The 26,932-nt window shown below is 48.9% G+C and overlaps 1 protein-coding gene across 1 annotated transcript; it reads right to left on the bottom strand.

Annotated features, from left to right (window-relative positions):
- Positions 1-267: 267 nt before the first annotated feature.
- Positions 268-26,932, bottom strand: LOC115403662 (aryl hydrocarbon receptor-like). The gene is made up of 12 exons (XM_030112637.1): positions 26,799-26,932; positions 22,153-22,340; positions 13,575-13,681; positions 12,801-12,890; positions 11,873-12,017; positions 9,883-10,016; positions 9,174-9,376; positions 6,276-6,385; positions 3,569-3,710; positions 1,949-2,643; positions 999-1,900; positions 268-451 (listed from the first exon to the last, which is right to left on the bottom strand). The coding sequence occupies exons 1-12, from the start codon at positions 26,837-26,839 to the stop codon at positions 317-319; spliced, it is 2,892 nt and encodes a 963-aa protein (XP_029968497.1). The 5' UTR covers positions 26,840-26,932; the 3' UTR covers positions 268-316.

Genomic DNA, 26,932 nt, shown 5'->3' with positions numbered 1-26,932 from the left:
TTCCGTTGTATCTGAACATAAATGTGTCAGCTTCACATCCCTGCTGTCTCTGCTAGACTCCACCCTTCACTGCATTACTGTAAACAAAGAACTCAAATGATAAAATGACTCCACAGACACATTGATCCCCTTCCCATCCCTCCACAAACCTTTAAAAAAAACTCAAAAAAATCCCCCCCAAAAAAAGAGAAAAGAGAGCGAGAACCCGAGAGCAGAGCGGAGGTGTGGGCCTGGGCGCCACCGCTCAGCTCGCGTCTGGAAGTGTAAGGCTGCTCCAGTCACGGTGTGTTCTCTGGCGTTTCACGGAGTCGGACGGTCAGAGGTAGAAGCCGGTGGCCGGAGGGTCGGGGAGGCTGGGTAAAGTCTCGGGGACGGACATCTGAACAGCAGGGGGCGCCGTGCTGTTCCCGTTCGGCAGGAAGGTGCCGTTCAGGATGCAGCCGTTCTCCATCTACACAGAAGACAGACGGAAGACAGACGGCTCAGGTGGGACACTCAAGAACAACACAACCCCTGAACTGAAAGGCTCCTGACGTCTGCAGACTGAACGCTGCCAGCAACCACGACTTTTCCTTCATTTCTACAGCTGCTCCTACTGTTACTGGCTGCTTTGATGGCAGTTTCTGAGTTTTGTTGAATTTTCAAGAGAAAAAGGAGAACAGTGACGTTCAAGAAGACACTCGTGTGCAAAGGCCAGATCATGACGACACGACCTGAACAGAGAGACTGAGAGACTTCAGATCATCAGCTGGAACTCGCACACTTCTAGCTATCCCTTGAAAAGTTGCTTGTCGAACCCAGGTGTGTTGGGGTTTTCATTTGGCTTCTCTCATGCTGGATTTGATAATTTCGGAAATGTGTGTGTGTTCAGCAGCTCTGAGCACTGTTGTTGTGTAAACGGACACACAAACTGCACTGAAAGTTGTGTCTTCACTATAAAAGCTTGCTGTGTAAGTCGCTGCTCCTTCCTGGAGCTGTCGCAGCCTCGGAGGCCTTACCTTGCTGCGGGTGGGGTTGTGTGGGAGGTCAGAGGTCACCATGCCGTAGTGGTCCATCGGCCGGCAGGGCTTGCCGACCCCCAGGATCTGGTCCAGCGAGGTGTTGGGGGGCGGGCACTGCGACAGGCTGGAGATGACCTGCGCTAAGGGCACCGGGATCTGGTCCTGCTGCTGTTTGTGGTTCAGACCTTGGAAGGATGTAACCGTGGTCTCCACCCCCAGCTGCTGCTGCTGCTGACTGCTCCTCCCAAACAAGCCACTGCCTCCACCTATCGTGAAGTCTCCATTGTCAATACCGGGCAGGCTGTAATCCATGCAGGACTCCAGTGAGGGGGTGGCTAGAGGTTTCTGGCTGCTATCCAGACCGCCGCCCAATCTGTCGCTGAACCCAAAGTCCTGCCACTGAGCGCTCTCCGGCTGGAGGTCCGCGTTGGAGACGCTGCACAGTCCGTTGAGGTTGGCGGCCTTCGGTTTGGGGATGCACTGCTGCTGGGAGAGCTGGCTCTGCTGCTGAAGGAAGTGCTGATGCTGCGGGTGAAGCTCGCCGTCCATCTCCAGGGTCTTGTTACCGAACACAGTCTGTTGGGGGGTGAAGTGTCCCAGCTGTATCCCTGCGGTGGTCAGGATGTCCTGAGCGGTCCACCGTCTGTCTGGACCTGGCTCGTCCTGCTCCAGCAGATCTCCGTTGACCATTGCCAGGTGGTCGCTCTGCTGGCTCCAGGTGTGTGCTGCCTTCCCGGATCGCATGTTGAGATGCTGCTGCATCTGCTGCGACAGCTGGACGATGGGAGCCGGTTCCGCCACGGGAGGCTTACCGGGAGGAAACTGCATCTGCACTGGAGCGCTGGACGAATGGCTGCTGTCAGGTAGGGTGACGGAGGAGGAGGGGCCGGAGCCTGGACCTGAGCTGGGACCTGAGCCGCGGCCTGAGCCGGGGCCTGAGCCAGGGCCCGGAAGCGCCGGTCCTCCGAGCTCTGTGGAGTTGGTCTTTCCCTCTATGGAGTCGTAGATGTACGACAGGATCTCGTCGTTTGTCAGCAGGTCGTCCAGCGTGGGAACTCGTTCGGGGTCCATCTCCACTCTGATCATCCGCTCGTCGAGGAGCAGCAGCTCCAGGTCCTCGGCGCTCAGTCCGAGTCCCTCTAGAGCGCCGAAGAGCTCCCCGTTGGAACAGCCGCCGTCGTCCACGTCCACAACCCCCTGGCCCTCCAGGGAGAGGGAATCCAGGGTCGCCAGCAGTGGGTCGAAGCTGCCGCTGGACTCGGTGACACCAGGACCCACCATCGCCCCATTAGCCGGCCGGTCCCAGCTCCCGCGCAGGCCGGAGGACTGTGAGTCGGAAAGCTCCACCTGCTCCCCAAAGAAGCCGCTGTGGAACGACACCTTGGGCTCCACGGCTGGCTGGCAGACGTACACCGACTCGTCCTGACTCATGAGCGCCCCCAGCAGGGAGCCGGGGTCCAGGCCGTCCCGCACTAGCCTGTCGGTCCGGTTCTTCTTCGATTTGCTGCCGTTCTTCTCGTGTGCCGCGTCCCTGAAGCCGGCGATGGGGTGGTTGGACTGGTAGAGCAGCGCCTCCCCGGTGGCGTACGTGAAGGGCAGGTGCATGGAGCGTTTACGCAGGTGTTCCCCCCCTTCTTCATCTCTGGAAACAGAAAACGCACTGCTCACCCAGAAGACTCAACATTTACAGATCACTTTCACTGAGCTCTTAACTTCTTCTTCAAGCCAAAACTCAGGGTTTGGTCACATCGATGGTCAAATTTCTTAATTTATCATCAAAATGCAAACATTCAGATTTTTGAGAGGAAAACTCTTAATTCAGTCACAGCCAAGCTGGAAAATCTGTACTGTTCTTTGAAATTCACAATTTATATCACAGATATTAGGCTGTAATGATATCAGCAGCATTTTTTTTAAATGACATTTTAAATCCGTAGTTTAAAGGTGCATTAAGGAGTTTTACAACCTTAAAAATGCTTATTTTCCACAATAAATATGTTACCCATTTTTAATGATGTGTACAACGTGCCCTGACATATTCATTACAAGTACCTCTAACAGCGCTAAATTGTCACTTGAAAGTTGCAGTGCCGGTCCGGCACCAGCATTTTTTTGGGGAGAATTTGAAAGGAATGACGTAATGCACGCTCAGGCTGTTCGGTTTCATTTTGTCCACCATTACTCCGCCAGATGCTTAGTGAGCAACAACTGAGCAGGATCTTCCAGAAAGTAAGAAAAGACTGGCTTCTAGCACTGCCACAGCTCCAGCACAGACTCCACCAGGTAAAAGAAACTTAAATCTTACTTGAACGCTACTAAACGAGCGAAGGAGTTCCCCTCTTCCGTGCACGCGAGCCACAGGGACGAGTTTTTCACTTACGCACAAGGCCTGCAGGGGGCGCTGTTTCGTATAAAACGTGCAAACTCCTTAATGCACCTTTAACATTTTATGTTTTAATTAAAATTTCCCAAATGATCTTAAAGAACCATTAATTGATGGTATTCTAAAGAGTCTCTGTCTCTTTAAAGACCACAGCTACTACTTTCAGCCAGACTACAACACCTACAGCAGCGGCCTCTGGGTGGCGATGATGTAGTCGGGTTTTCCGTTCTTGTAAACCAGCCGGGCATTGGCCTGGACCCATTTCCAGCGGTTCTCCTTGGTGAGGAGCCTGAACACGGTCAGACCGCTCTCTCCAGTCTTCATCACTGCCGGGAGGAAACAGGAGTGCGATAAACACAGAGAACTGGACTCTAACGGGCCAGCGAAGGCTTCAGATGAATAAAGTCATGTTCATGAGGAGGGACGGAATTCTTGGTTTGCTGACTCCTCAGACTGTTGCTGGGAGAAGAGGAGAAACGTGACGCCAGATCTTTTTGCTAAATCACCCATTTTTATCCCATTAAGACCCAGATCATTAACACAAGTGAAAACGGAAAACTGTCACTGAGTTTTCAGTGTTTCTTTACAACATAACTGTTCTCCGAGACACAGATATCGCCTTCCCACACCAAGCAAGGACTGACTGGACCGACTCTCTGTTCCTATAACTTGAAAACCACTGGCTTCAGCTCTCAGTCTGGTCCTGAAAGGTTTCTTCACCTTTACTGTTCATGTTCATGTCAGACATGGGACCAAGTCACACATGAGGAAGGCTCAAGGAAGTCTCAAGTCCTTCTTCTTGGGCAAATCAAGTCAAGTCATGTCATAGTTCCTGTTTGGAGCCACATGCTGTGTCCATTATATACACCATCCATGCTTAAGGTGTGGCGCAATTCACCAAAAGTCCCATGGAATTATCAGGTTGCAGTTGGCAATATGACTGTATCCGAAATGAAATGAACTGCACTCAGTAGGTCCCAAAACCAACACACTGATGGATCAGCTCAACACCAACACACTGAATGATCAGCCCAACACACTGATTGATCAGCTCAACACACTGACGGATCAGTTCAAAACCAACAAACTGATGGATCAGTTCAACACCAACACATTGATGGACCAGCTCAACACCAACACCAACACCAACACACTGATAGATCAGCCTAACACCAACACACTGATGGATCAACCCAACACCAACACCAACACACTGAGGGATCAGTTCAACACCAACACACTGAGGGATCAACCTAACACCAACACACTGAGGGATCAGCTCAACACACTGATGGATCAGCCTAACACCAACACACTGAGGGATCAGCTCAACACACTGATGGATCAGCCCAACACCAACACACTGATGGATCAGTTCAACACCAACACACTGATGGATCAGCCCAACACCAACACACTGATGGATCAGCCCAAAACCAACACACTGATGGATCAGCCCAAAACCAACACACTGATGGATCAGCCCAAAACCAACACACTGATGGATCAGTTCAACACCAACACACTGATGGATCAGCTCAACACCAACACACTGATGGATCAGCCCAAAACCAACACACTGATGGATCAGCCCAAAACCAACACACTGATGGATCAGTTCAACACCAACACACTGATGGATCAGCTCAACACCAACACACTGATGGATCAGCCCAAAACCAACACACTGATGGATCAGTTCAACACCAACACACTGATGGATCAGCCCAACACCAACACCAACACACTGAATGATCAGAACAACACACTGATGGATCAGCTCAACTCACTGATTGATCAGCTCAACACACTGACAGATCAGTTCAACACCAACACACTGATGGATCAGTTCAACACCAACAAAAAACAATCATGAAAGCAGACCTGAAAATTATTATAGCACACACACACACACACACACACACACACACACACACACACAAAGGCCCAAAACTTTAGAGTTACTATATTCTGTAGATCATCACCTCACAATCGTTCCGTCCTAAATATTAAGGGTCTCCTGTTCCAGCTGTTCTACCGTAAGCTGTAGGATTTTATATCAAACACTCTGTAGCATTATATTTGAATGAATCTACAACGTTCTGAAGAGATAACAACAGCACAGCAGCTTCTACATCACTAAACAAGCTGTTTGCTTTTCTACATATTTGGTCTTTAGATTTGATCCAACTTCAGTCCGCCCACTTCTCCATTGTTGATGTAGTTTCAGGCTGAAGTGCAGCTGATCTGTCACTGATGCTTCCACCCTGCTGCTGCCGCTCTGTGGGTAGTGGGTGCTGCTCTGCTCCTGCCGTGGATTTGTTTGCTCCGATCCTTTGCCCTGGCAGCTCTGTAGCTTTGCTCAATCTGCTCCCTAATCCAGCGGGATTTACTTACGAAAGCTGTCTGAACTCTCTGACCATGTTGGACCGCACCTCCTCAACTTTTTAAATGACAAGCCGGAGCCTGGAACAGCATCGTGTTTGTGCCAGATATACACAAACAGACACACACGCACACACACACACACACAGACACACGCACACACACACGCACACACACACACACACAGACACACGCACACACACACACACACACACAAACACCCCTAACCAGCGGCAGGCTCTGGCAGGATTATCCTGCACTGTGTCTGCATACTGAAGCCTTAGCCCTGCACTGACAGTCCTGCTTCTTCTGCACTCACATCTCTGGAGATACTTCCTGAGCACAGCTGCAGGACGTAGGGAAAACTGCAGCAGTGGAGGGATTGTGGGAAACAGAAGGGCCTGGAGATTAAGCCAAGGCCTGCGGTCGGGCTCAGATGGAGCGTGCTGCAGGTCGGCGATCCTGCACTGACCCCTGAACCAGCAGGACGCTCTGACGGGACTTACTTCTGACGTGGTTCTCTGCGCAGTACAACATGTCCGCTGCGTGGATGAACTGATACCCGGAGCCTCGGACCCGCAGCTCGGCCTCTGTGTAGCCCAGGACGATCTTCCCCCTGCACACACACATATCCAGCCAGTGTTACTGTAGAACACACACCGAACTCACCACAGCTCTGCCCGATGAACGGATAGATGTGTTTGTATTTTCTGCAAAGAAGCTCTTGTGTTAATGAAGTGATTCAACTGGAAAGTGTTTTGGTGTAAAAGTACTGGTTGGATTAATAAACCCGTCTTTAACCAGGGGGGCTTCCAGGCCGCAAAAACAGGTAAATATAAAAGAGTAGGGCTGCCAAAAGATCATTTTTCTAAATAGCGATTCATTGGAGATTGCCATAGTTAATCACGATTAATCACATTTTTGAATCACATGTTTAAAATCCAGTTATTTTTCATTTGAAGGTCGCTTTAATGTAAAACATTTCTAACCAGAGTGTCTTAACTTTTCAATCAGATGAACTCAGTTTGGGATTTTCTTTCAAAGTAAAGCTCCAAGTAGAATAACTTATTACAATGTCTACATCAAGCAGGTGATCTGGAACACTGGAGAGAGATCTGTTCTTTATGACAAACAGAACAGTCCAGAACAGACAGCCACAGGAGGAGATCTGGAACACTTCCAGGTTTCAAATGAAGGATCTAATCCTCTGAATTCAGCTGAAGTGATCAGAGTGAAAAACTAAAATAAACTGAGTTTTCTTTCCTGCGTCTTTTCTGAGAACCAACTATTTTGCTTTAAAAAAAAATCACTCTTTTGACTGCATTAATTCATTCTGATGAACACCGGCAGCCCAATGAAAGAGTGAAGACAGAAACATGAATTGAGATCAACCGGCTACAGAGACGGGTGTACAGATCATTAAAGAACACCTATTGGTCCAAATGTCCTGCTCTCCTGGACACAGGTGTGATAACGTAGGGTTCTCCTGATGTAATGTTTGGTTCTTGGTGGCCTCAGAGGTTAGAGGAGCACTGAGCATGTGATCTGCCGACTGACAGGGTCAAAGGTCATATGTGAACACTGAGCAGGGACTTAGTGGGGAAGAGAAGGCTGGAGGAGGCTGGAGGAGGCTGGAGGAGGCTGGAGGAGGCTGGAGGAGGCTGGAGGAGCCTGGAGGAGGCTGGAGGAGGCTAGAGGATGCTGGAGGAGGCTGGAGGAGGCTGGAGGAGGCTGGAGGAGGGTGGAGGAGGCTGGAGGAGGCTAGAGGAGGCTGGAGGAGGCTGGAGGAGGCTGGAGGATGCTCGAGGAGGCTGGAGGAGGCTGGAGGAGGGTGGAGGAGGCTGGAGGAGGCTGGAGGAGGCTGGAGGATGCTCGAGGAGGCTGGAGGAGGCTGGAGGAGGGTGGAGGAGGCTGGAGGAGGCTGGAGGAGGCTGGAGGAGGCTGGAGGATGCTCGAGGAGGCTGGAGGAGGCTGGAGGAGGGTGGAGGAGGCTGGAGGAGGCTGGAGGAGGGTGGAGGAGGCTGGAGGAGGCTGGAGGAGGGTGGAGGATGCTAGAGGAGCCTAGAGGAGGCTGGAGGAGGCTGGAGGAGGGTGGAGGAGACTGGAGGAGGCTGGAGGAGGCTGGAGGAGGCTGGAGGAGGGTGGAGGAGACTGGAGGAGACTGGAGGAAGCTGGAGGAGGCTGGAGGAAGGTGGAGGAGGCTGGAGGAGGCTGGAGGAGGCTGGAGGAGGGTGGAGGATGCTAGAGGAGCCTGGAGGAGCCCGGAGGAGGCTAGAGGAGGCTGGAGGAGGGTGGAGGAGGCTGGAGGAGGGTGGAGGAGGGTGGAGGATGCTAGAGGAGCCTGGAGGAGCCTGGAGGAGGCTAGAGGAGGCTGGAGGAGGGTGGAGGAGGCTGGAGGAGGGTGGAGGAGGCTGGAGAAGGCTGGAGGAGGCTGGAGGAGGGTGGAGGAGGGTGGAGGAGGGTGGAGGAGGCTGGAGAAGGCTGGAGGAGGCTGGAGGAGCCTGGAGAAGGCTGGAGGAGGCTAGAGGAGGCTGGAGGAGGGTGGAGGAGGCTGGAGGAGGGTGGAGGAGGCTAGAGGAGGCTGGAGGAGGGTGGAGGAGGCTGGAGGCTGAAGCAGCAGAGCAGCAGCCGATGGAGGACAGCTTTGGCAGGAAGTCTGTCAGGACTGACTGGACACTGCAGACTGTTTTGGAAACTTACGTACTGAATTTGGCAATTTTCTAATTCCTCTCAGAGGCTTTTTCTTCTTCAAACACAGCAGATGCCGCATTGTTTTTCTGGTTCCTTAGAGGCATGAATGCATGTGTCTTTGTACAGACATTGTAATCAAAAAGTGATGATGCTCCCACATAAAGCCAAAGCACCACCTGGTGGCCAAATTCCCAGCATCCTCCACCAGCTGCCACTGATCCTGAGCATGTCCATGTTTCCGTTTTTCCTCACTTTTTGATCTCTCCTGCGACGTCGCTCCACTTTCTTACAGTATAAATTACAGTACAATACATGTAAAGAAGAAACGACTGAACTGAGGTCAGGCGATTGTTGGGAACACTGAGGAGCCGTGTGTGAGTCCAGGTCTTTCCAGATGTGTGTTTATATGATCTGCTGTTTGTGCTTTTAGCGTGTTGTGAAGGAGGAGGGTGATCTTCTAACCAGGAACATCTCATATTAGGAGTAATATTGTGTGTTTCTGGAGACAATAAAAACACAACTGAAAATATCAGCCACCATAAGCTGCACTTTACTTATAATTTCTCCTATTCACTTCATGTTTTCATCATATTCTATTACCATAATACTGTTGATGTTATATATTGTATGAATTTAATCCAGCCCGTCACGTTTTGATAGCTCTCCAAAAACACATTCAGCCTGCAACAGGAGGAGGGAAGAGCTGCTCTTACTTTGCATCGCAGGCCAGCGGAGTGAAGTCCAGCTTGTGTTTGGTCCTGAAGATCATGTTCTTGGTCCGGATCTCCAGGATGGACGGCGGCTGCAGAGGCGTGGCGATGGCGAACAGGGCAAGCTGCGGGGGGGCCTTCCCTCCATTCTCCTGCCTCTGGTTCTGTCCGTGCAGAAACTTCAGGCGACCCTGGATGTTCAGAGCCTGAACGGCAAACAGAGAGTGCTCAGATGACAGATCATCGTTGCAGAACGTTCTGTCTGCTCAGGAACCTTCCTCACTCCGGTATGGACCAGCTCAGTGAGTAGCTCTGGTGATTTCATTCTAAAGAGGTCTGTAGAACATGTTTATGTACCATCTCCTCCTCATATCTGAGGCTGTTCCTGACTCATCAGATGAAGGTTAATGAAACATACTTTTCAGTTTTACAATGGAAACCTGAAAGCTGGGACATGCTAAAGTATCCCTGGCTTTAGAGTTAGTAGGAGTTAGAGTTAGAGAGTTAGGGTTAGGGTTAAGTTAAGTTAGTTAAGTTTATTTCAGTCATCTTTTTACAGGAAAACACAAGAAACATAATTCTTACACTTAAAACAATACATTGACTGAAAGGGTATAGGCAGAAGTTTATCACTTAGAGTTAGTAGTAGAGGTTAGAGTTAGTAGTATTACAGTTAGTAGGGTTTCGGGTACTATGTTTAGGGTTCACCCACCAGGAACCCGGAGGAGTTGTCCAGGAGGCAGCGGAAGCGGCACATGAAGCTCCTTTCCAAGAAGGAGGAGTTCTCCGGGGGGAGGTGTTCGGGGCTGTAGGTGACCAGAGACGAGCTGCTGTCAGGCTCCATCTCTGCAGGGACAAGACATGAGACACTCAGCGAGACGGACGTCCTCGCCTGGAGGTTCTGTAACGATGAACTCGGAGCTTGGACAATAACAGCTCATCTCAATCGCAGGGTTTCTGAGTGAACTGGATTCACTCAGGACTGAGGTCCTTCAACGCCATGAAACAAGGTCTTCTCACTGAGGAATGAAGGTTTGGAGAGCCAACATATCCGAAAGGGACTGTTCCTGCAGGCCACGAGACGGACGCTTGGAACAAGTGGAAAGTCATGTTCCTAACGGTTCAGTCATCGGGGGATGTCAAACGTGTACATCTTCATATTCATGATAGAAGGACGTCTCCTGACTGGGCTTGGGGTTTCCCTGATCTACTGAGCAAGACCACAGCCAATAGGGAGGCCCTGCAGCTGCCCGCTTCGATTGAACACCACTGCGGTGCGATCGGAGGGAGCGACGAAACTACATCAGGTGACAACACAGGCTGAGGAACTCTATCTTTAGATGGAGGCCCACCGGAGGCCGGGTCAGACCAGAGACCAGACTGCCGAATGGATTACCCATGAGCCAACTGGCAGAACCGCTCTAGACCACATCTGGTCAGTCTGGTAGCTGACAGAACCGTTCTACGCCACAGCCTGGGGGTGTGTGTGCTCGGCTGGAGGAGGTCAGTAAGAACTTGATCGCACAAAAGGTGAACTGAGATGATCTCTGATCTCAGCCTTAAAGGTCCAGAAGAAGAAAAACCTCCCGGTGTGAAGATTAGAAGCAGCTCCTGTGGTGGAGGTTCCCCTCGTTACTGTAACGACGCCCCCATCAGGCTCTTCACCGCCGTTTTCTCTAAAGAGTGACGCTTGGAGCCGACGCCAAACACACACACACATCAACACACACACACATCAACATACACACACATAAGCATCTTACAACCCAAATACAGGTCTGGGGCCACTTCACCTCATAAGCCAGAGTGAAGATTACAGGGTCATGTGACATGACCTGAGGCTGGTCTTACAGCTTACAGCCTAAACTGTGTGTACTTAACCAGCTCACACTCATGTCCCTGCGTCTGTGTGTGTGTGTGTGTGTGTGTGCGCGCGCGCGCGTGTGCAGACAGATATGGCTTCATTCAAACGACACATGCCACCAGTCTGAAGTCCAGCTGTTCAAACACACCTGTGCGCCTGAGATTCAGCTTTCAGGAGGTAAACCACGAGGCAGTACAGCTTTTTGATTGAAGACACACACATTTCTCTTCTCTCACTTCAGATGACAACTTGTTTCGTTCTTCTTTCACGAACACAAACATGCTAAATAAATAAATCATCAGCTCTGCTTTCTCTGGCCTCTCTTTAAAATGTTTCTATGTAGAAATATGAAAACAGATTTCGTTCCAGGATTGTGGGAGTGTGTTTTGTTAAATCTGGAGCCTCACTTGTGTAATCCTGTCCAGACTTCATGGGTCTAACTTGAGTGGTTGGTGATCTGGAGCTGGTTTAGAAAGCTCTACATGTTGGACAAACAGTGGAACGTCTCATGTTCAACCAGCAGAAAAATGTTCATCGGATTATAATCTGTGTTTGTTTGAATCTTAAGTCTGTCCAGGATAATCCCGTCCACAGCTGATGCACCATGCATGTACTGGCATGTAGGGTGAGTTATGATCTGGCCCTGGACTAAACGGCTCCTCTCTAAAACAAGTGATTCCACATGATGAACTGCATCGTGGATCTTTAGAGTTGATTGGAAGCGCCTCCCGTTTCAGTCATTTTAAGTAGTGGTTGAAAATAAAACAGTTTCAACTTGTGCATTCTGCGCCACCACAAAGAAATGCATTAAAGTTTACTCTCGGGGTTGGGGGCTCACCTGGGGGCGAGTCCTGGGAGGCGGAGGCGCCGGCAGTGGTGGGGGCGGCGTTGGGGGGGTTGAGGGCCCAGTGCAGGTTCTTCCGCAGCTCCTGCTGGTCCTCCGTGTGCACCAGCTCGTACACGCTCTGGTGCATGACGTCCGTCTGGGAAACAAAACCACAAGATGGGAGCCTGCTGGGACAGGGGACGTCCAACGTGTCTGGAACTGACTTGCTACTTCAATAATCAACTAATAATACAACGACTACAACACTGGAAAACTGTTATTCCATGAATGTTTTACTGCTTTTAAAACTGCCGGAATCCTGAGCTCATGCCTCGTTACTGCAGTCCTGCTAAAGCAGCAGTCATGTGCCTCTGAGCTGCTGGACACACTTTGTGCAGAAGATGGAGAGCAGCTGAGGCTCGGGGTCAGCGGAGCTGCGGTGGACGGCGACCCCGAGGGGTCTGAGGTGAGCGCCGCTCTCCTCAGGACACTGCTGTCGCCGCCGCTTTGTGCCAAAGGCCACGGTAAAAACAAAACTGTCTTCCTGCCGCGCCCGACTCGGCGTCACGCAGGCAGATGAGCGGACGGCCGAAAAACCCCGCGCTGCCTAGTGTGGCACGCGAGCCGTCCGTCATCCACTCTCACCTGCCAGCCGCCGGACTGCGGCGCTGCATGTGCAAGCCTCAACTCTCCAGAGGAAAAGATCTCTGTGCTGGTTTGACAGTGGAACTCTGCTAACGGGAGGCAGGCTCTGAACTGACTGAGCTGACCTGAGGTCAGTCTGTGTGGCCACAGCAGAGACGACTAGCTGCGGGATTATGACGATATAGCAGGACAGAAAACACCTCTGTTCAGGCGTTTTCTGAATTTAGCTTTGATCCAAAAGACATTGATTTTTAAGAGATCACAGTGTTCCCATGAGCAAAGGTGGGATTCGTACCTGATGGAAGCCCAAGTAGTCCTGGATGGTGTGGGAGGAGTAGAAGATGGTCCCGCTGGCAGTGATCACCAGGACGAAGCCGTTGAGGGCCTGCAGGTCAAACACAGCGGTTGACAAATAAGTCGTCCCTCTGGGTCAGGGGTCAGGGGTCAGGGGTCAGGGGTCATCATGAGCATCGCTTCACACACTCATCTGCTGGAAGGTTCAGGCAGCTCACGTCTCCAGATTCCATTCAAAGGTGGAAATAATCAGATACTTATTGACTGAAATAAGTTTTTTTTTTTTTCATTTTGTTGCCATGTCTGTTCTTGGAGCTTGAGCTGGAAGAGCTCATCAGGAATCAGGATTGGACCATTCAGTAGTGAGGAGGACATTTTTCTGTGGAGATCCAGCTGGTACACATCAGCTTCAGTCATGGCAGAAGATTAGAGATGCATGTGGAAAAATGCACATTTTTGTCTGTGTCTCAAGTTTAACACTAATTATGATCATTACTACTCAAACTTTAAAGCACAGTTGACTAAACAGGAGACTCGACCAGGAGTTTCTACAGAAAGTCTCCTCTGAGTCTGGTTCTGCCGACTCCTTCCTGTTTACCTTGCCAGTGTCTCCTGTTCTTGTGGATTTTCCTCTATAAAGTGTCTCAGATGTCTTAATTGGATCAATCAGTGATCAGACCCATCGAGCTCCTGTCACTGGCCTTATTACATATTGGAACACACACACACACACACACACACACACACAACCAGAGTGTGTGTGGGAGCGGCTGACCTGCAGCAGCAGTTCGCCCTCGGGGATCCTGCTGTTCGCTGGTCCTGCTTTGCTGTGGTCGTCGTTCACGGGGTGTGGGGACTTTCCATTTCGATTGTTCAGGGTGACTGTGAACACACACAGACACACACACACACGCACACACACACAGAAGAGGGATTCAGTCATGATGTTGGCGACTGCAGCGCTGTTTGATCCTCTGTGAACACACGGCTCCTGCGGTCTGAAGGTCTGATCTGGCTCCAAAAGACCAGGTCTGGTTCGTCTGAAGCCACTGAGGCAGGAGAGCTTCACTCAGGGTCCAGACCCGGGGATTTTAAAGTGACGAACATGAAGGAAGAGTCTGACAGAGTCTGAGCAGCAGGAAACGTGAAGAAAAAGAAAAAAGCAGAAGGTTTGAATCACGGCCATGTTGTGAGTTACTGCTGCTCTCTGAGTCTGGGGAAGAGTGGGAGCAAACGACTCTTACTGTCTGAGAGTGAGTGAGTGAGTGAGTGAGTGAGTTAGCTTGTTAGCTGCAGTCCCAATTTGTTTAAATTTACAAAACATGCTATTTGTGGTGAATGTCCCTTTTTGAATAATTGATTCTACTGTTTGCAGTGTACTGTTTAAATGGTATTTTCAACATGCGCTTTGAACTGAAATGATTGAGCACTTTTGATTCGTTGCTTCATATTATATTTAGTTTGTTTGAATTATTCCGGCAAGACTTTTATTTTAAGGTACTTAAAAACACATTTTGAACATCAGAATATAATAAACGAAATAAAAAGTTAAATTAGTAAATCACAAAAGAAGAAATGCCACACATTAGTGTGTACAAGGCTGAATGGAGAGCAAATAACAGACAGAAGAACACAGCGAGAACTCTTTACAAAGAAGAGCAATGGAGGTTTTTTTGTTCCAGTTTCGTTGGAATCGCTGTTCGATCCTCATGCTCGGCTGCACGCCCCCCCCCCCCCCCCAATCACTGACTCAGCAGGTTCAGGTTTGAAGTCTGCTGATTTTCCACAAGGTGATGAAGCAGAGCAGCGATCAGGCTCTTTAACCTCTGACCCCTTCAGGAGCGGCCGGGCCGCGACCCGCGATGACCTTTGACCCCAGACAAGCCGTGTTCTGGGTCACATCTTTTGTTTTCCTGCATCGGGATCATGAAGGAGTGCGTCAGCGAGGGGGCGGGGCCGGGTCCCGCACAGCGGCGCAGACGGCGCTTTGTGGGACTCGAACCTTCACACGAGAGGACGCTTTGGTGCGACGCCCCTCCGCCCCGTTCCCATACAGACGGCCAGAGATGATCTGAGGTAACAACGGGGGGGGGGGGGGTTCATAATGAATCTGAATGTCCTCAGGCCGTCGTTGTTTGACGTCTGCGTTTTCTGGTCAGATGAGAATGATGCCAAATGATTCCATCATTGATATTTATTATGATTTATTTATAAAAACTTCTACAAAGAAGTACACATTTTAAAATGACAAAAAGTTTCAACTCAGGAACTCAAAAATAAAATCCTGAAAGTGAAGAAAAAGTCCCAAACCTGTGAAACAGCCCCCCTACAGAGTGACCGGTGGTATAAAACTCACGTTCTCCCCAGGCCTGTCCACTGAGCGACCGGAGAACCCAACCCGACTGCTCCTCCACCCGCTGCTCCACCCACTGCTTCATCAGGACCCAGGTCTGCTGCTCACGAGGAAACACCTGAACCCGGCTGCTGGTGGGCGGAGCTACTGACCACCAACATCACACTGGTGGGTGATCAAGCACAGCTTGTGTGTGTGCTGATCAGTGTGTGTGTCTCTGTCTTGGCAGTAAACAGTAATGTTGCCACCACTCCTCAAATCCTTTATATTTTCTTTCTTTCCTCAGAATTTCAGTTTGTCCTAAATGGCAGAGACATCTGATTGGCTGCTGCTGCAGTGGGAGGAGTGTTGAGAACCAGTGCCTCCCTCCAGCCCGGTGCAGTGGTCTGCCCGGCCCTCCGGAGGGTTCTCCTGCGGCGGGGCCCCCCGGCGGCCCTGGGGCCGACACGTCCGCCCCGCTGGCCACAGATCAGACCTGACACCGGAGCACTGACCCCGAAAATCTGACGGTTCGTCAGACCTCAGCGGCGTTCTCCTGACGGCGCTGGACACAGCCGAAGCTGAGAGCTTCCTCTACTTCTGCTCGTCATTACTTATTGAAGCTAAAGACAAGATACGGCAGCAGCAGAGGAGAAACACGTCTCTGGTCCTCAGAGCTTCTCTCTCAGCTGATGCTGCTGCAGACGCTGAAGGTCGGAGCTGCAAAGTGAAAACCCTCAGCGAAATATTACAGCAGCTCCGCATGCTATTTACATCAGGATTAGCAGGGATGTTCTGAGTCCACACACACACACACACACACACTGCCAAAAGACACTTAAAGTGTCTGCGACCAATCACAGAGGAGGTCTGAGCTGCAGTGTGTGTGTGTGTGTGTGTGTGTGTGTGTGTGTGTGTGTGTGTGTGTGTGTGTGTGTGTGTGTGTGTGTGTGTGTGTGTGTTCTTGTATTTCTATCCTTGTCGGGGCCAAATGTCCCCACAAGGATAGCAAAACGTGGAACGACGTGCCTTGTGGGGACCTTTTTCCGGTCCTAAGTAGGAGAAACAGTGTTTTCTTGACCATGTTGTTGTTACTGAAAAAAGTAAAAGTGCAAAAACATTTCTTTAGGGTTAGGCTTTGTTGTGGTGTGGGTTAGGGTTAGGGTAAGGGCCAGGGTTAGGGGCTAGACATGAATGGGAGTCAATGGACGGTCCCCACAAGGATAGAAATACAAGACTGAGCGTGTGTGTGTGTGTGTGTGTGTGTGTGTGTGTGTGTGTGTGTGTGTGTGTGTGTGTGTGTGTGTGTGTGTGTGTGTGTGTGTGTGTGGACACTGGGTTCTGTTCACACTGATGCTGGTGTTTTATTTCATCTTTCTGGTGCTCTGGACGTCACTGGAACCAGAGGTTTTCCAGACGTTTCAAGACGATCTCCTTATTGAAACTTCTTGTTGCCACTGTCAGCTGATTTGAGCATTCTCCTGTGTTTTGGGAAACATACTGCTGCTTGTTCTCATCTACAGTTATTTTAGGATCGCTCTGCTTATCATGGAAGACATGGCTGTTTGTGTCTCTTAAGCCCAGTCCTGCTTCTGTCTTTGGTGATTTCTCGTCTCGACAGGTTAATTCTGCAACGCGCTGTTTGTTATTGTTGCTGTTTTCACTCCTTCATTGGCCTTTCCAGCTCACTGAGGTCATTTCAGAAACACATTTCTCTCTCTGCATCAGTTTTTGTGGCATTTTTGCACCATTTCAGTTTTCTGCTGTCAGTCTGGTTTGTCTTTGTGATCAGTAACTGATCACTCGGTGTTTGTTTACTCCACGTATTCCAGGTCACATGGGACAACACCAGCAGGAGTCTGAATCATGAAGCGGGGCTATATTTGAACGGCATTAAGCCAGCGTATTAAGCCTGGTAGAGGGTGGGGGTGGGGCTGCTGCTGAGTTAATGCTGACGATTAGAGCTCAGGCTCCGCCCACGTGGCCCACATCGCTTACCGGGCGGCGGGGTGAGGGAGGACCAAAACACTCAGGAGCTGCTCGCGTTTGTTCTGGATCTGAGCCAAGGATGATATCCAAGCAATGAAATTTAATATGCTTTCCAACAACAGAGCGTCCACTGAGTCCACCGCCCAGGGACACTGTTCCACTGAGTCCACCACTCAGACTGAGCAGTGCATGGTTATCAAAAAAGAGAATTAACACGGGGGTGAGGAGACAACATGTGCAGGTGGGAGGAGTCATTAATGGAGGCCACCGGGAAAGAGCACCAACAGCAAAGACCAAAGCGGCATAACGGAGTCAAACTCCAGAACAAGAGTGAACGGCGGTCATTAACAGACGGTATCCGCTTCAAGAGTTCAGGGAATATCGCTTCCCACATGGACGTGAGGCCCCAAAAGACAAAACAAGCATTATGAAAAAAAGTCCCACTAGCTTAATGCTAACTTGTATGAGAAAATCCATTGACATGCTAACAGTTAGCACAGTAGTCATGAAGCTTGCTGGAACAAGCTACATTTCACTGATTAAATCCAAAACACGAACACTAACCACTTCAATCCTAGCAGTCAGATATCTCCCTCAATCAGAACTCTGAAAACTCTGCCGTTAGCCTCTAAAACACAAACAGGAAGTAGCTACAGAAGCCCGAGAGGCTCTGGACTATTCAAAAATTTGACAGCAACATTTTCACGTTTACTGCAAACGAATATGGGCTGTAAATATCAGTTATCGGCCTCCTCGACTACCGATGCCCGCTATCTGGTAAAAAACCGTATAAGGGTGCTTTCATACCTACTAGTCCGCTAGAGTGGTTCGGTTTGGACATAAATTATTCATAAACGTCGCAGCTGTCAACTAGTTCGGTTCACATTCACACCACTTGTTTTTGCAGATGAACTATCCACTATGACCCTCCTGCCTCTTGGTGGCGCTGTTCACACAATAGTGTGTTTTGGGTGACGGAAGTGAGCCCTGATTGGCCAGCATGTGTGACGTGATGTGCCGCGCGGCTTGCTACGGAAGCCTCCGCCGACCAAAAAGCCTTCTCCACAACAGAGACAGGAGCGAGGCTGGTCAACGTTCACACCAGCAGCGGACCACGCCGAGACCGCCTCCTCGAGGAGGTCTCGGTGCGGTTCTTTGTCCCGGACCAAAACTAACTGGTCTGCTTTCACACAAGCGCGTACGAACCGAACCTGCAGGAGTTTGGGTCTCTAGTCCGCTTCAAGCGGACCAAATGCTGTTGGTGTGAAAGCACCCTAAGTCTATCTATCAAGAAAATCCCTGGTTCAGTTCTTTACCTAGAGGCCCTCTGTGTAGAGATTACATGTTCTTCCTGGGCATCTGGGTCCTCCAACAGTCTGAAGACAGACAGAATTAATCCATGACACTGACTGTCTCACAGATCTGAAGTGGTAGAAGTGAAATGCATGCTGCATTTGCTGTTTACATTATTTCTGAGTCAGTCTGCTCGTCTGAAGTGTTGTTCTGCAGGGAAGGACGTCTGGATGGACATCGTCAGTGACAGGCGACGTGCTGCTTTTACACTTCTGCACGAGCGCCAATCAAAACCGAAGCAGATGTCAGCAGCCGATCAGGAGCCAGCGTCAACTTTGAAACTTGTCAGCATGAAAGCAGCAGCAGCAGCAGCAGCATTATATAATGTGACAACATGCTGCCATGCCCGAAATACTCTGGAGCTGTGGGAGCAGCACTCCTGCACCACTCCCTTTGTGTCTGTACCACAAGCACAGTGTGTGTGTGTGTGTGTGTGTGTGTGTGTGTGTGTGTGTGTGTGTGTAAGGATGTGCACACACACACACACAGGGCAGTCCTGCACGCATGCTGAATGTGTGTGAGTGTGTTTGTGTGTTAATTATTCCTGCAGAGTGTGAATGGCAGCGAGTAAATATAGAACATTTCAACTCCTTCACCCCTCCGCCTCCGTGCTGCATGAACACGCGATCCCCCCCCCTCACACACATGGATGCACGGAAACGCCGGCCGCGGCGCCGCACATGCAGCGGCTGAGCATGAACACGCGGTGGCTAATGCAGCGGGGGAGGCACGCACTGCTGCTGTCGTGTCTCCGGAGGTTTCTCCGTCACATGGCTGCATTTTCGCTCATGAGCGCTGAGGGAGGAGGCAGGGGTGGGGGGGTGGGGGTGGGAGTGGGTGGGGGTGGGGTAAGGCTGGGGAAGGGTCACTACTGATTACCAGGTTTTGCCTTTGGTGGCCTGCATTCCTGGTGGAGGCGTATCGTGATCAGAGGGCGGAGGAGGAGGGTGTTGGGATAAGCCCTGTAGGGGACGGGCGGAGGAAAGGACGGAGGGAGGACGGAGGGAGGACGGAGGGAGGACGGAGGGAGGACAGGACAGGGCGGCCCTCTGATGATCAAGTGGGCCTTTCATTCAGCGAGCTGCAGCAGGAGCGCCATCATGACAGCTGACAAGAACTTCACCACAGCTTACGTCAGCAATCCTGCACCACCACCTCCACCTCTCCACCTCCACCTCTCCTCCTCCTCCTCTCCACCTCAAACTCTCCACCACCTCTTCACCTCCACCTCTCCACCACCTCCACCTCTCCACCTCCACCTCTCTCCACCTCCACCTCTCCACCTCCGCCTCTCCCCGCGCTGAGGCAGTTCATCATGATGGAGTTCACTCGGCCTCGTTTCCTGGCAGATTCTTTGGGGCCTCTTCATCTACACTTGCACACAGTATGATCAGCCGCTTCCCATAATGCACCTGGCTTTATGTCCACGTCGTCGTGCAGCAGCAGGAGCATCATGTGTGAACAGTCCATGTTCTCCTCTAATGCAGGGCTGATAAACACATCTCAGCTCAGGGAACACAGATTCTACAGACTACATGATGGTAATATGGAGAGAGGAGCCGGTCCAAGAGCGTCAGGCTGGAGACCCTGAGGACTGAGGACAGGTCCAGTCCAGCAGCAGCTGTCCAGACTGGAGGAGTGAAGCTGAAGCTGCTCTGCTTCATCACACCGTGACGCCCGATAGGCACAGAGAGTGGTGGCTGCTGGGAAATCCCCGTGGGGAGCGCCGAGCCACAGTAACAAAGATGGCGGGCGGGCGGGCGGGACGAGGCAGGCAGCAGCTCCAGACTCAGGCCGGCGTTCAGACTGAAATGGTTTCCTGTGCTGCTTCCTCTCCACACGGTCTTCAGCCTGAAGTCAGCGTCTCCAAACAGACCTGGATTTTAAATTCACTTCACCAGCAGTCTGATCTGTCCTGGTCTGGACTTCAGTTTTTCATCTGGACTGGGAGGAATTTCAGGAGCTGGTTTTGGTTTTAGACCTGGTTCAGGTTCTCTCTGGTTTGTGGACATGCAGACGCTTTACTCTGGTTTTCATGGCAGAGTTCAGGGGCCTTACCTATGAAACTCTGCTGGAAAATCTGACAATAATCGTGCGTGGGAACGCAACGCAAACTTTTGTCCGCAAAAAAAATTTGGGAGCTAAAAAAAAGTCTGCAGCACAGCTGTTAGCAATTTCCAAGTAATGGTTCCAAATCCTGCGCAGAACATGACGGTGGCCGATCCCACCCACAATCCCGCCCCAACGCTACCCCTTGGTACCATATATGGGTATGCAAATGAACTCATGAATGAAATTTGGGTATATCAGAGGGTGCGGCGCAGGCGCGGAGCCTGCAGATAACCGCGGATCGGGCGGATGACGTGTCGAAAAATTAAGATTTTAATTACATTCGGGCGGGTTGCGGTTGAAGCACTCAACTACGTCTCCATGTGGTTTTTCTGAATTGTGCGGTCGTGTACGGCAGCTATTTTGTTGGCGGTGAGGACCGCAAAGTCCCACGCACAATTTTTATTAGTACCAGCTTCTGCGCAGAGGAACCGCTGCGCAAAGTTTGGGGCTCGTTTTGTGCGCAGCGAGCTTTATAGGTAAGGCCCCAGAACATTCTGACATGAGATCTGGACTGACCTGTCTCTGGTTTCAGGAAGACTAAAGACCCGTTCTCAGGTTCTGCTGGTTTCCAGACTGAGTGACGACGTGCTGTCATTGATTATAAGAAGTGTGTGAAAGAATCATCATGAACCCCTGTGGCTCTGCGCTGGGAGCAGCGTTCTACTGTGGAGCCCTGTTTCCATGACAACGTCTTCCAGTGACAGCACACCGTTACACTACTGAGCCACGCAAAAGGCCACTTTTTGAAAAAGCTGCGATTATGTCTCAGTAGAAATGAGGTGAAACGAAACTTTACAACAACAACAACAACAACAACAACAGCAACACAGCACTGCAACTGAGACTCCTCGACCAAAACCAGTAGTTCTTCTGTAGCGACAAGCTGAGAACAAGAACAGTGAGAACAAAGTTTCCTCCGGAGCGTCAGGACTCCCAGTCCACATTCTGCCGGTCCTGGTTCTGGTTCCTGTCCAGATCCTCCTGGACTTGGTAGTTCTAGAGTTGACGGTCGCCGCAACAACAATCCAACTTGGTGTTCTGTCCATGTGGATGTCTGTGTTCTCCAGTGTTCGTGTTTGCAGTACAGTGTGTGGCTCTCCGTGTTCTCCCAGTACCATGAAACCCTCAGTGTTTTCAGAGTTTCTGTTGTTTTCATGTAAACTTGAACTGAAACTGAAACTTTTCTGAAGTGAAGACTCACATATGATGAGCTTCTCTTCCTGCTCGGTTTCCATGTGTCCTGATAGGAAAGACCGGATCCCCCTCAGACCTCCTGCTGAGCCTCAAGAACCAGTCCTGGAATCCAGGGAGCACTGAAGACATGCAGGACCAGGACCAGGACCAGGACCAGGACCAGGACCAGGACCAGGACCAGGACCAGGACCAGGACTAGGACCGCCCATGTTCTAGAAGAACCAACCAGCTGCTGCTCCCTCAAACAGGAACAACAGCAGAACTGGACCATTACTGAGACCCAGAGAGATTCAGAGAGATCCAGAGAGACCCGAGAGACCAGGAGAGACCTGGAGAGACCAGGAGAGACCCAGAGAGGAGCAGTGGACCTCACCGGAGAAGAAGTTCTTGGCCCTCAGGTAGCTGACGCTGAGCCTCAGGATGGACAGCTTGTCCAGGCTGGTGGTCACCTCCTCGGGGAACGGCAGCAGGCTGGCCAGGCGCTCCAGCTCCCCGTTCAGCCGGTCCCGGTGCCGTTTGGACGGGTTGGACTTGGCCCCTTCGGCCGGCGGCTGCTTCACCCTGAACGTCCACAGCGAGGGAGGAAGAGGTCAGCTCCACACACACATCACATGCTGCCGGGCTCCGGCTTCCAGTCGCAAACAGGAAGAAATCAATACACAGCTCTGAGGAAACACTGGTTGAGGACGAGGTCCTCCGGAGTCGCTCCGGGACTCCAGACTGGTTTTCAAATGTTATGACACCAATTTTAAACCTCGTTTTAACCCACACATGCTGCATCCTCCATCAGTGCTTTACCCTGAAACCACTGAGTGGATTTTATTGTTTTTCAGAGATTAGAGAAACGTTTCGTCGAGCAGGGAAGATTACAGCGTCTGTGGACGCCAACAGAGAACTGGAATTACTGCTGAAACAAAAGTATTTTATAATGGTGTTTTAATTCCAGATTCTATTGGAGGACCTTTGGCTGTAAAATCTTTTATGATTAGGACAAACTCTAAATTCAGAATTACAAAACAATGTTGTTTTACAGTCAAACACATTTTATAGACTTATTCCATTCTCAAATCCTCCAGAAATCTCAGATTTACTATCCTAATGAACGTTAATGCATTTATTTTGTTCTCTTTTGACTGTAAATGCCAACTCCTCCGCTCACAAGGTCGACAAACTTATCAAAAATATACGAGAAAAGTCTGATATTTTTAGTTTTTTCCCCCATAAAGCAGATTTCCTCCTCATTTCCTTCATGAACCCAGTTCCTCATAAATATCATCGCTTCAGTGTTTTATTCCCTCAGATCCATCATAAACTCTGACCCTGAGTTTAAACTCTACTGACTTTCATTGTTTCTATTTTTACAGAAAAGAGAAAAATAAATAATTTACATCCTCACGTTTTCATATTTCTCTATTTAAATTCTGTTGAGGTTCAAGCAGATTAGAAGTCTAATAATATCTAACAAAAAAATTTTTCTTAAAAATGTATAACTCTCAGCCATTGAAATGTATAATGAATCATCTGTTGGTGAACTGGGTTCATTTCTGCACCAAAATAAAGAATTTGTGCAAAAGTTTGCCCATTTCTCCATTAAATCTTTAAACCATTAAAGTTTATGAACAAACTGAATCTGAGCAGCTGGTTTTTATCAGTTCCTCTCATTTTGGAGCGTTCAGCTGGTCAGTGAACACACCGTGGCATCATGGGAATGAAGGCCATCCACTGGAGGATTCTGGGTTTTGAGGACGATGGTGACTTCGTTTGACTCCCAGTTCACTGAGTCATGAATGGAAACTTTCTATTTTCACACAAGCGGAGGTTCATTTTATTCATCTGCAGATATACAGAAACGTGTATTTAGAGATAAAACACTAAAATCTCACTGAAAGAGAAGAAACGAAAGAATAAAAACCATCATTCTGGAGTCAAGAGCTTCATGAAGAGATAATAAATTACATTAAAAGTTCAGTAAAAGTTGGAGGTAGCAGATGAAGGACTGTATTACTCCATTAAAATGGATTTTTTGACAAATATTTGCAAGTTCTCCTCAAACGGGTTAATTGAACTTTAACTTCAGAAGAACGAAAGCAGCTGATTTGTCAGTTTATTAACATTTATAAAAACACAGATCTGTCGATCAACAATAATGGGGAAAAATGTTATATTTATAGAGTTTTATAGGTTTGTCCAGGTTGTTGTCATTTGGTTTTATTTTGAAAATCGGTGCCTTCATGCTGTTTCCTCTCTGATGTTCACAGCATCCTCCTGCTGTGTGAAAACCCTGATTCTTTATTGTCTTGCAGTAAGAGGGTAAATCTGGCAGGAGGTGAATGTTCGCTTGAGCTGAAAATCTGAATTCATTTGATGACTTGGAAAAAAGCAACAGCACTGAGGTTCATCAGAATTGAACAGATTTTCTTTAAACATCCAAAAGCTGTAAAACTAAAAAATAAGGAAAGAAAATCCTTCCTTTGTCTTTGGATCATATTTATTATTATTGCAATTTTTTGGTTTCTGGGAGCAAAGAGAGAATTCAGACATTTTAAGAGTTTTTAGTGATCTGAGTAAAATAAATTCGATTTCAGCGAGACGCGATCAGAAATAAAAATACCAGTTCACACACACCAGTGTCAAAACATTGGAGATTAATCATCCAAAGCCTGGTTTGCCTGTTTCAATTTAATTTAACCGACTTTAAATGAGATTGGATTTTGTGTTTATTCAGACAAATTAGAAAGAGAAGGACACGTATTGTGTATTTTAATTATATTATAAAAGTGCCAACAACTTAGTATGCAAAATGTCATTTTGAATTTCTAAAAATGTTTTTTAAATGTTGTTAGGGAAAAAAAAAGGAGTACTGCTTGAAAATGTGTTTTTTTTTTCCCTAAAGCATCTTTTTCTAAATGTTCCCGTTAAAAAGTTCACATTTTAAAAAGACTGTTTCACAAAATCAATTAAGCAAAAACATTAGTCTGAAAAGTTAAATGCTGAATTCTCAAAAAATGGTTATTTATTCCCCGCATTGGAAGCAAAAATTAAAAACCAGGAAAAGACACCGGCTGGAAATGATTTGAGATTTTTGACTGACTGACACGATTCAGTTTGAATAAACGTCTCCAGGATTTCACACAAAATGAGCCAATCAGGCCAAGATGAACTCATTCAGCCGTTCATCTCATTATAAACTCCAAACTGTCTGTCAGGTTTTGTTTTATTCCTAAAAACCGGTGAAAGCAGTAAAACGTCACGTGCTGGTTTCGTTTGTTCTGAGCTGCTCTTTAAAGGCCCGGACTCGTTTCTCCTCCACACACAAACAGAGCATCGGCCGTGCTGCCTTCACGGACCCTCCCGTCACTGTGCGTAATTACGCATGGATGGAGATGTTTATCGTGCACGGCGGAGAGCTGCTGCTGCATGGCCTTTTCTCCAGGACAGTGTATGTTCATGATGCAAACTCTCTCTTTTTTTCTTCATTTATTTCAATTTAATTGCCGAATGTTTTCGCACATGCTCTTAAAAAAAAGAAGAAAAGAAAGAAAAAAATCCAGAAAGTGCCCGACCTCGGCCCACCCTCACGGTGTGTCAGCACAAGGAGGATTATGGGGGATATTTTTGGTTAGTCCCCCAGACGCTGAGTCTCCTCTTTTTTTTTTCTCTTTAAGGATTTCTCCTGCAGCCCCACATCAGATTCTTTCACATTAAACAGTCTGAAGCGTCTGCCAGCAGAAAGGCCGCAGTCCTCTGGACTCTTCATGAATTAATGAGCGGCCACGGAGCGCAGAGGACCCGGCGGGGGATCAACCCGAGGCCCCGGCCTGCAGAGCGGACACATCCGTCCACAGCAGAGCCGCTGCAGGGCGAACGTTCCACTAAAGAACGTGGATGATTTTCTAGAAACACGAGAACCATTTAAACCAAAATGAAACCAAAACGAAATCGCATTCATGAAGTTCCTCACGATAAATATCTCCTGTTTGACTTTACAAATGAGCTTTTTCATCCACAGTGGGGAAAATATATCTGTTCTCCAAGCTTGTAAAGGCAACAAATAATCAACAGTTCAAGACAAGAACGATCAAATCTCAGCGAAAAGGTGTGAAACACCAAATCTCACATATATGACAGTAAATCTGCAATAAACGGTGTTGTGTCGACACATGAGGCGCTTCTCCTCTTTTTAATGAGAAATCACTGCATTAACCCAAACCAAACCAAACACTGCAGTTTGACAGCGAAGAAAAGCGTCTTGACAGAATTACAAACAACGACCCGCTCCACATCACATTCTAATAGTATTCTCTTTTATTCTAGTTTTATTAAATTGTTGTTGTTATTTATTATTATTATTATTATTATTATTATTATTATTATTATTATTATTATTATTATTATTTATTTAGAATGCGCTAGTTGATAAATCTGGCTATTATTTCGGGAAAAAAAGGAGAAATTCATAATTCTAATGAAAGAAACTAACAAATATGAAGGGTTTTTCTCGCAGGAGAGAGACGTGAATCAAGGCCCGCTGATCCTCTGAAGGGCGTTTTGACAGAAAATGGCGTTAACGGCCCTGCGCTCCTCACCAAAGCAGGGAAATGTAGCAAAGACAAGAAAATTCAAGTTCACAAAGTTTAGATCTGTGTTATTTCGGCGTGCAGATGAAGGATTGTGCCACCAAAACAAGTGGAAACACAAACAGAAGCAGATGAAGGGAGCGCAGTGAAGGTTAGAGGCCGCTGCAGGCCCGGAGTAATCCGCAGGCATTAAACACCTCGCGCTGCAAATATCCACCGCTGGACCGGCAGCAACACATCCACAATACACAACCTGTGTCACGGGACGCCGTTATTTCATCCGTTAAGAGAAAATAAAGAAACTAGAGATTCTGACATTTGGAGCAGATTTGCGCATTTGCAGCAAATTTAACTTCCCCTCTCCGGACTTCACACAGAAATCAAAAACAACCTCAGGCTGAATCTGAAAATGATTCTAGAGGCAGAAATGAAAGAAACTCACGCTCTCTGCACCGGTTTTCTCCTCTTGCGTCCCGCATACATGACGGCTCCTCTTATATAAGCCTCCAGTCAAATCCCGCAAAGCGCACCGCTCGTTCTCCGCTACATGTGAACCTCACGCAAACATTCCGCAGC

This window comes from Salarias fasciatus, chromosome 16 (genome assembly GCF_902148845.1).
Source record: "Salarias fasciatus chromosome 16, fSalaFa1.1, whole genome shotgun sequence".
NCBI lineage: Eukaryota > Metazoa > Chordata > Actinopteri > Blenniiformes > Blenniidae > Salarias > Salarias fasciatus.
This window is presented reverse-complemented; position numbering and strand designations above follow the sequence as displayed.